General features: G+C 39.9%; 1 protein-coding gene across 1 annotated transcript; it reads left to right on the top strand.

Annotated features, from left to right (window-relative positions):
• Nucleotides 1-7496: 7496 nt before the first annotated feature.
• LOC310933236 (GTPase IMAP family member 7) lies at nucleotides 7497-9311 on the top strand (the record flags this gene model as incomplete). Its single annotated transcript, XM_083896671.1, has 2 exons — nucleotides 7497-7530; nucleotides 8269-9311. The coding sequence occupies 2 exons, from the start codon at nucleotides 7497-7499 to the stop codon at nucleotides 9309-9311; spliced, it is 1077 nt and encodes a 358-aa protein (XP_083752797.1).
• Nucleotides 9312-9503: the final 192 nt, after the last annotated feature.

Here is a 9503-nt window from a genome sequence, read left to right as displayed (position 1 = left end):
CGATTGTTCATGACAATTAGGGCTTCACAAAAAAAGGCTTCACCACGACTGTACTTGATCCTCATCATAAAGATCATTATTTGGATGTGGGGATAAAGATGCACAAAGAGAAATGATCCGATCTGCGTTGGATACGGACAGCCCACTTGGAGACAGAGAAGCACGCGGTGCAGGAGAGGAAGAAGAGCTCAGCAGGGGCGGTGCGCAGAAAAAAAGGGCCGTCTGCACCAGATGAGGGGCACACAATGTCCTGCGTCTGTGGTAACTTGCCCATTTTGAGTTACTTGCCCTGACTTCATGAGTCACCATAATGGTCCTTCAAAAAGCCTCGGAATGCCCCATTATTACCTAAAATTTTCAAAGCTCTGCAGCAAGTGGAGGGTGTGTGTGTGTGTGTGTGTGTGTCTGTGTGTGTGTGTGTGTGTGTTGAAACCCTTGTATGTTAGGGCTGTAACGATATGCGTATCGAAATCGAAATCGCGATACTCAGAGCCACGAACCTGTGTCGCGATGTGAGAAGGCAGAATCGCGACACGCCCTTAACAAACTTATTTTTATTAGGGGTGTCAAATTTTCGTTGTAATTGTGATTAATTAATTACAGTCATCATTAATGCGTTGTGTTTTTTAATCGCGTTAATCTCTTCTTTACTGATGTCCCCGCTACCGGAGCAGCGTCAGACGCAGCGCCAAAAGCGTCATAAAACCATGTCTAACTTTAACAAACACAGACATGCTGCATACCCACAGAAAGGTCAGAAACTCAGCCAAAAGCTCATATAAACCTTTCTTATGTTCACCAAACACAGTTAAAACACCGATGGAAACCCGCAGGAGCGGAAAAAACCCGTTCCAGCGCACACGTTGAAAAGCGGCACCGGAGCATCAGTGTGATTATGTAAACAGCGGAGAATTCACAGATTTTTATCACTCTAAGAACAAGATTCACGGATCCAGCCCCAAAATAAGAGCAAAACAACAACTGACTTTCAAGCGGTAATGTTGTCTTACCTTTGCTGTTTATCAAAACAAGTTATTACAGAAAAGAGAGAAATCTTTGGTTATTTATTTATTTATGTTCAAATCTGTTCACAGTGTTCCAAAATATTGTTATTAAATGTTACATTAAAGGTGAAGTAAGTAGTTTATAGTGCCATCTAGAGGAGAGGCTGAAATTTACAACAAAGACCTGCTGCTCTGCTCACCCCCTCCCTTCCCTGAGCGCTACGGTATCCGCAGCTGGTCAAATGTCGTCCTCGTCGTCTTTCTCCGTGTCAGCAAATGAGGTTTGTGAGGTGAGGGAGAGGGCGAGCTACCACGGCCGTAGCAGACGAAGCGGAGAGAGAGGAGGCGGGACTTCTGCTACAAGTAAAGAGATGCTTGATTTGTTCTCTAGCGTTTGTCCTTACAGGCTCCGGTAGAAACATGGCGTCTCGCTGCTAACAGTGGCTATGCAACCGCGGCCCGCGACCATGTCATTTTACATGACTTTTTGAAACACAACGAAAATGAAACAACAACTATTATACAGCGACTAGACAATGCAGGAGCACATAATATGTATAAAAAAGTGGATTTTGGGTTATATAAACCCATAAATACTACACAGTGTCCCTTTAAGTTGCTATATAATTAAATGTTGTTTAAATAAAATGTTTTTTAAATAAAAAAAAAATCGTGGAATGTATCGAATCGTGGGTCAAAAATCGTGATGCGAATCGAATCGTGAGTTTGTGTATCGTTACAGCCCTATTGTATGTGTATGTGTTATTTTTCATTTTCCCTAATAGGAGTGTCAGAGCCACTCAATACACTAATGCAGTGCATATTGTAATGAAACGTCAAACGGATGAATACTTGTACCCAGCACTTCTCAAACCACACTCAAGCTGATGGTTATTGTCCCCGGCACTTTTAAAAACAGACACCCTTGGTTCTAACATCATCATCGTCACTATTATATTTTTTCATTTGCATTTTTTGTTTTTGAGTTACAGTTATTTGTATTTCTTGAACATAAAGTAAATATATGTCCTATATTAATATATTATAGCTTTCATTCTAGACCTAAAATGTATTATACATGGTACAGAGCAAATTTATAGTCCAGTCCATCAAATACACTGTCCTGGATTTCTTCATTCTCTTGATGTTGTCTGATTCTTCTCTGTAACAGGTTCTTCTATTATTTCTGTCTATTATCTGGGGTCGGTCCAACTTCCTTTTGATGCTGTTTCAGTCAGATTAACAATGTTTTACCTGTTAGTTTTCTAAATGTACTGAGACGTGATCGTATTCACCACAGACTACTCAGTGACTGGTTTTGTTGTGGCAGATCCATTTGATTTGTTTTTCAGTTTTTCAAACCCTAAAGCCACAGAGAATAACCAAATCTACAGATATTCACAGATCACAGCCACAGCCTTAAAACCAGTTACCGATTTTACTAATGTGGCTGGTAGGCAAATAAAATATTTCAAATTACAATCACGAGTCAGGAAAGAGGCAGACAAGACCTCAATATGAAATGTTTAAAAAGATATTTGAACAAAAACTACAGAATAGTTGCACACTCACCTTTGTTTTTGGTTCCTGAACTCTCACAGGTCTGGCTGATTTATCACAAACACTTCCTGGTACAATTCTTGAGACAGAGACAGAGAGAGAGAGAGAGAGAGAGAGAGAGAGAGAGAGAGAGAGAGAGAGAGAGAGAGAGAGAGAGAGAGAGAGAGAGAGAGAGAGAGAGAGAGAGAGAGAGAGAGAGAGAGAGAGAGAGAGAGAGAGAGAGAGAGAGAGAGAGAGAGAGAGAGAGAGAGAGAGAGAGAGAGAGAGAGAGAGAGAGATTTACAATTCATTGTCTGCCCTTTGGAACCATCCAAGCTCTTATCAAATCTAACGTGATATGATGGGTGTTGAGAGCTGAGGAACTCTGCATCCACATGACTTAGAAATCAGTGGTGAAAGCAAAAGTGAAACTGAACTGCCCTGCATGTGATTTCCCCGAAGTCACAAGCACTACATATGATGTTCAAGCCAACTAATTCACTTTAAGGCACTTCACTGCATATGTTAGTGTTCAGTGTATGCCTATAGGAAGTCCTTTAGTCAAAGCAGACTAAAATGTAACTGAGAAATGCATGTGGTCAGCAATCAAAGTCATTTGCAAAAATCTTAACATATATAAGCCTATTATATATTATATAAAGGTCATATATCTTCATCTAGCTTCACAATAAAGAAACGTTTAACTGCATGGGGCCTTGTGATGTTTCATGATAAATGGGAAAACTGTTAACCTTGTGTGTGTGTGTGTGTGTGCGTGTACCCCAATCCCAATGAAGTTGAGGTAAAAGTTTGGTTCAATGTGAATAAAAACAGTATACAATGATTTGCAAATCTTTTTTGACCTATATTCAATATATTGTATTTCAAAGACGAGATATTACTGTTCAACCTGAAAGTTTGAGTCCAACAAATAGTCCAACCGTTTAAAAACAATGTTTCTCAGTGTACAATTGCAAGTTATTTAGAGATTCCATGTGGAGGATAAAGCGGTAGAAGATGAATGGATGGATCATCTACAGATGATTCAAAGAATCCAGACAAATCTCTGCATGTAAGTGGCAAGGCCGAAAACTAACATTAATGATGTGACCTTGAGCCCTCAGACGGCACTGCTATTAAAACTGATATCAAAGGACCATAGAGATTGTTATCAGCTCAAAGTTCAAAACCCAGTATCTGTGATGGGTGTGTTAGTGCCTATGGCATTGGGGGGCAGGGGGTAACTTGCACATCTGCTGCTGTAATACCGGGAATTTCCCCATCGTGGGACAATAAAGGTATATTGTATCTTATCGTAATGGCAGCCTTCAGCAGTGCTGTTGTTAAAACACCAGATTTGTCTGTTAACCATGGAGATTTTGGACATTTCTGTACTAAATGTTGGAGGCAAGTTTTCAAGAATGTTTTGCCTTATTAGCCGATCTACAGTGCACCATTGTTGGCTTTGACTTTTGTGTCAGACGTCTTGTTAATGCCTTTTCCTGTGACGACACTTTGACCAATCAGTGGACAGCAGTCTGATGACGTCATGCATAGTATTGGCTCAGCTCGCTCTGAACATCGCCAGAGCAGGTACTAAAAAAACTACCAGGTACTATCGCTAATGGAAAAGCGAAAAGCAGGTACTATCGCTAATGTGTCGTGTCAAGCTACGTCTTTTTCAGTAAGACACATTCTGCACATGTTACAACAGCATGGTTTTGTAGTAAGATACTTGACTGGCTTGCCTGAACTCCTCATCTGTCGCCCATTGAAATTGTGTGGTGCACTATAAATTGAAAAATAAGACAAAAGAGACTCTGGACTGTTGAGAAACTGAAGTTGTTCATCAAGCACGAATGGGAAAGAATTCCACCTACAAAGCTCAACAGCTAGTGTGCTTATTGAGTGTTGTTAAAAGGAAAGGTGACTTCACACAGTGGTAAACTTGCCCCTGTCCAAGCTTTTTTGGAATGTGTTACAGGCGTTAAATTGATGAAAATGTGATGTTGTGAAGTATGGAGTCCCTTTTTATTAGGTAAATTGGACACTCTAAACTGATCATAGGTGTGTGAGTGGCTGGTTATTATTGAATAAAATGTCAAGCTATGATCATAATAACTGTTCAAATTCCTGTTAGATACATAAATACATATATAAAACATAATACATAAGGTCAATAACAGAATCAGCTGTTTGGAATTGCCAGAGAAGATTTGGAAAGTTATTCATGGACGCAACCCACTGCGCAACGTACATCCTTACAAACGTGGCACCAGTTAAAAAAGAAGATAAACAGGCTTTTCTATGGTATAAGATTTAGAGTCAACAAGCATCGTTACAACAAAGAAATAATCCACCAAACACAAATGTCCTCACTTTTTGTGCAAAGTTTAGATTTCAGTTTTAAGCAAAGTTCTTGACAGCATGCTCCATTAAGGACACATGGGACACTCCCACTGATGCAGTGAAATATTCAAGATATTGATAACAAACGAAAAAGGTTCTTCAAATAAAATATCAAAAACAAATACAATCATTTTTTTTTTTTTCATTGTATTTTGAAAAAGTTAGGGTTAATAACGTTATCAGTGCAGCATCAACAGAAATCTAAGTAAGTAAATTAGCCTCTTCGCACAGAGCGACAAAAACGTCATAAAACTATGTCTAACTTTGATAAACAGTTAAAACGGTTTAAAGCTGTCAATCACCCAAGTTGACCAATGTAAGCCAGAGCTATGGCACTGCGTAACTGAACATGATGCAGAGTCAGAGTTGTTATTACGCTCGATTTAGAGCCAGTTTTCTTCCTTTTTTTAAATTCAAAACAAGTTCTTTTTAGATCAAACTGTGCCAAACTAGAGAACGTCTCAACGTCTCTTTACTAAAACCTCTGTCATTTTACTCTGCTTCACTTCAGCAGCATCAGACTTTGCACAGCTCATGTCCACATGTTGTTACATGAGCTCCAGTTTTCAAGCCACTACTGCATATTTTTAAAGGTGACATTTACTTTAAAATGCAATCTTTTTTTTAGCTGAGGAAAAAAAATCCTTCATTTATGCTGTGTTCCATACAGTGGCACTGTGGCACATTTTTGAGCAGGGACCCCAAAAAGAGAGGCAGGGAAGAAGAGGTTAAACTCCCTCCATAAATTGTTATCGCAATGTCAGGCAGCAGAACTTTTCACTCTGCTTTAAAGGACTGTCAAAAATTACAATTTTTAATCAGATTAATCACAGGGTAGCTGTGGATTAATCACAATTAATTACCATTCGTAAATATGCCAGAAAATTCGAATTTTCTCGTTATATTGTAGTAGGAAAGGAAAGATAAATAAAGTATGTAAAAATATGAATGTAAAGAACAATAAAATACTGTAAATAACATTAAAAAAAAAAAAAAAATACATCATTGTAAAGAACCCACATTATAAGGTAATATAATATAGAAAAATAAAAATACTGTATAAATATACATTACACTGTAAATAACTCACATTATAAACTTAAAAACAAAATATAATTCTTGGAGGTACTAAACCCACAGCAGGCAATTCCTCATCAGCACTGCTTCTACTAGTTAGCGTTAGCTAGCGTTCTGACGCTAATGTTAGCTGCTGTTCAAGTCTGTGTCCCAGTTAAGTTAGACAAAGTAACAGTTCAATAACAGCAGTCATTCACTGTTAATGTTATGATTATATCATTATGTGCGCCAGCAGCGCCACTTACAACTGTCTTTCTTTATGTTTTCTTCCTCTTCTCACTACCTGATTGATAACTTCATTTTCCATTAGCTTCATTTCCAACTTGCAGAACGATAACTTCACACAGGTTAACGTGAGGTGGGGTCATGGGATTGACGTGGGGGCCCTTTAGGGAGGTTTCCTTCTGAGGTGTCATTGCAAATCGCCCGTTGTTGTTTAAGGGGGACGGGGATGGGGATGTGACTGGTCACTGCACATTTTTAATACATTTCGGTAAAAAAAAAACGAGTAGCATCCAGCTGCAGCCCCGGAGACCAACACCCTGATGTGACAGCAACACCTTGGAGTGACAATAGTGGTTTAACCATCCCTGGGTTTAACGGACGGGATTTTTTTCAAAAAACTTTATTTACACACCAAAACAAGATAGATAAAAAATCACTTCCGTCAAACCACTTCCGGGTTTGACGGAAGTGATTTTTTATCTAAAAACAAATAATAAATAAATAAAAATAAAACAAGAACTAAGGAAGAATATAAAAGTAAGTTCATGTGCTAATAAATACCACACTTATCTCCACACGGAGCTCCACGTTTATACTTTTTTCACCTTTTTACACATTTTTACACAATTAACTAATCAAACCTTGTCAGATATCATGGTGTCTTCCCTCTACTACTACGACTTTCTTACTGTTGTAAGTTTAGTTGTAAAACTAACTAAACTAAATCTTAAAATTAAAATAAAAAAAATCGTCATGTCATAATTTTACAATAAAGGTTTCTACTTATTTATATTTTCTAGTTTGAACGGTGATTATTGTTGTATGTTTATTTGTAAAACTAAGTAAACTAAATAAAGTTAAATAAAAATAAAATCTGTCACGCCAGCGTATATTTAAAATATATAATACAAAATATTTGAACAGTTAGTGAAATGAGATTGTCTCGAGTCGAGTGCACTTTAAATATTTTGTGAAATTATACTGCCCTCTAGTGTTCGAGGAAACAAACAGCAACACGAAGTCATTGGTTTGTATCCATGTGAAAATCATCGTGTTATTATTATAAGATAAGTATAAGAGGCGACATCTGCACTGGAGGGGAGTGTATTCTGTGCTGTGGAGACCAGTTTTCTGAACGTGGAGCATCTTCTCTGCGACAACTACGCCAAAGCCTCCTGCAGTTTGGTGCAAAGTAAAGGGATATTCCCCTGTGCACATACAACATCCAGTTTCTCGGTCAGGATGTCATCCTCTGAAAATGCTGCGTCATGTGAAGGTAAGTGGATTTCAAGGTGATCTCTACACTGCACTGTATATTAAAATTAACTGCTATTTAAAATGTTATAAATGCTTTACACCCGACATTGAAACCAGATATTTTAATGTTGAAAAATAAACAACCAGAAAAAAATCCAGTTAATTTATTTGCCTTTATATGAGGGGAATAAAGGGAATAATATTACAGGAAGCAACAATATTACTACTTTATTGACAGATTGTTTTCCAGCATGCCTTTTGGAACTATAGTTACTCTGCATCTCCCTCTAAACCAATTCCTTGGGCACAAAGTAAATCCTAATTATAGGTTATTTGTTTAACATTTAGGTGAAATGATTGACATTTGGCAGGTGTTAAACACAATATATAATATAATCATACTACTGTTGTTAGAAATGTGCAATGACCTGTGTATAGGTTGTTGTTTTCATTACTCTACACATCAGGGACAGGTCCTCTTGATGGAGGCAGCCATGTTGGACCACTGTGTTTTAACAGAAGCCTACAAAGGACAAACTTAACTAAACAATTGATGATAACTGAATTATTCCTAGACTCCTCTACATGCCTGGAAGGGAAGGATGAACAGAGCAATATTCAGCTGCAAATGCAAATTCACTAGATATATGTGGCTAAATTCTACACACTGCACCTTTTAATTTTGTCAGAAGTCAGATGTAGATTTAAAATGTTGCCATATTATAGAATGTGAATTACAACTGTCTTTCTGCCTTAGTGTGTGAAGCGTCACCTTCATCTTCAGAGCCTGAACCCCTGAGGATTGTTCTGCTGGGGAGAACAGGAACCGGCAGAAGCTCCTCAGGCAACACCATCCTGGGCAGGTCTGCGTTCTGGGTGGACGTCTCCTCCTCTTCTGTGACCACACAATGCAAGAGACACACGGGGACACTGAATGGGCGCAGCCTTTCCGTGATAGACACGCCAGGATTCTTCCACACACAGCTACGCCCTCAAGAGGTCATAGCAGAGGTGGGGCGGTGTGTTGCTCTGGCCCATCCGGGACCCCATGCCTTCTTGGTGACCCTACAGCCTGGCAGGTTCACGCAGGAGGAGAAGGACACCCTGGAGTGGATGAAGGCTACGTTTGGACATGAAGTAGTCAGGTTTACCATGGTGCTGTTCACCTGGGGAGACCTTCTGCTGGGCAAAGACATCAGGGATTTCCTGGAGGAGAACCACGAGCTGGTGGAGTTTGTCAGCAGCTGCCAGGGAGGGTTTCATGTCTTTGACAACAGCAAACAGGACAAGGCAACAGCGTGCACTAAACAGGTTGTGGAGCTACTGGAAAAAGTTGACAAAATAGTGGCTGACAATGGAGGTGGTTGCTATAGCAATGAGATGTTTAACAAAGCTGAGAGGGCCATCAGGGTAGCACAAGAGAGGATTCTGGAAGAAAGTGGTCCAAAGTTGGAATACCCTCAGATGCTGACTGAAGGTAAAGAAGAGCTGGGACCAGAGAGGAGGAGACAGAGGGAAGAAGAGAGGAGAAGAGAGGAGGAAGAGGCCAAGAAGAGGACAGAGAGGCTTTTCTGGTGTGAGCTGGTGACTGCACTGGGAAAAGGTGCCGCAGAGGGGGCGGGGGTCATGGGGAAGGACAAAGGGAAAGGGAAGGCTGTGAAGAAAGTGAAGGTGGTGGAGAGGGCAGCCGCTCTGGCAGTATCGCCGCTCTGCATCACTTCTGCTGCAAAAATGGTGAGTGGCGCTGTGAGAGAGGGAAGTAAGGTCCTCTTCAAGCACCGAAAAACACTCCTGCATTGATGAACCGATGGAAACTCGACTGCACTTTATTATGCAAACAGGCAACTGTGTGTAAAAGAAGAACTCACTCAACACCGTGTTTGTAACGCTACGATTCTCTGACACTGCGATCAATGTGTGTATGTGTTTGGGGAGCGGAGAGGAAGGCAAACATCCTGGTATACGTCGCTCCACGTGGACTGCAAACAAAAA

Source organism: Microchirus variegatus (assembly GCF_963457635.1).
Source record: "Microchirus variegatus genome assembly, chromosome: 10".
Classification (NCBI taxonomy): domain Eukaryota; kingdom Metazoa; phylum Chordata; class Actinopteri; order Pleuronectiformes; family Soleidae; genus Microchirus; species Microchirus variegatus.
The sequence above is the reverse complement of the archived record's forward strand: the minus strand, read 5'-3'. Positions and strand labels throughout refer to the sequence as shown.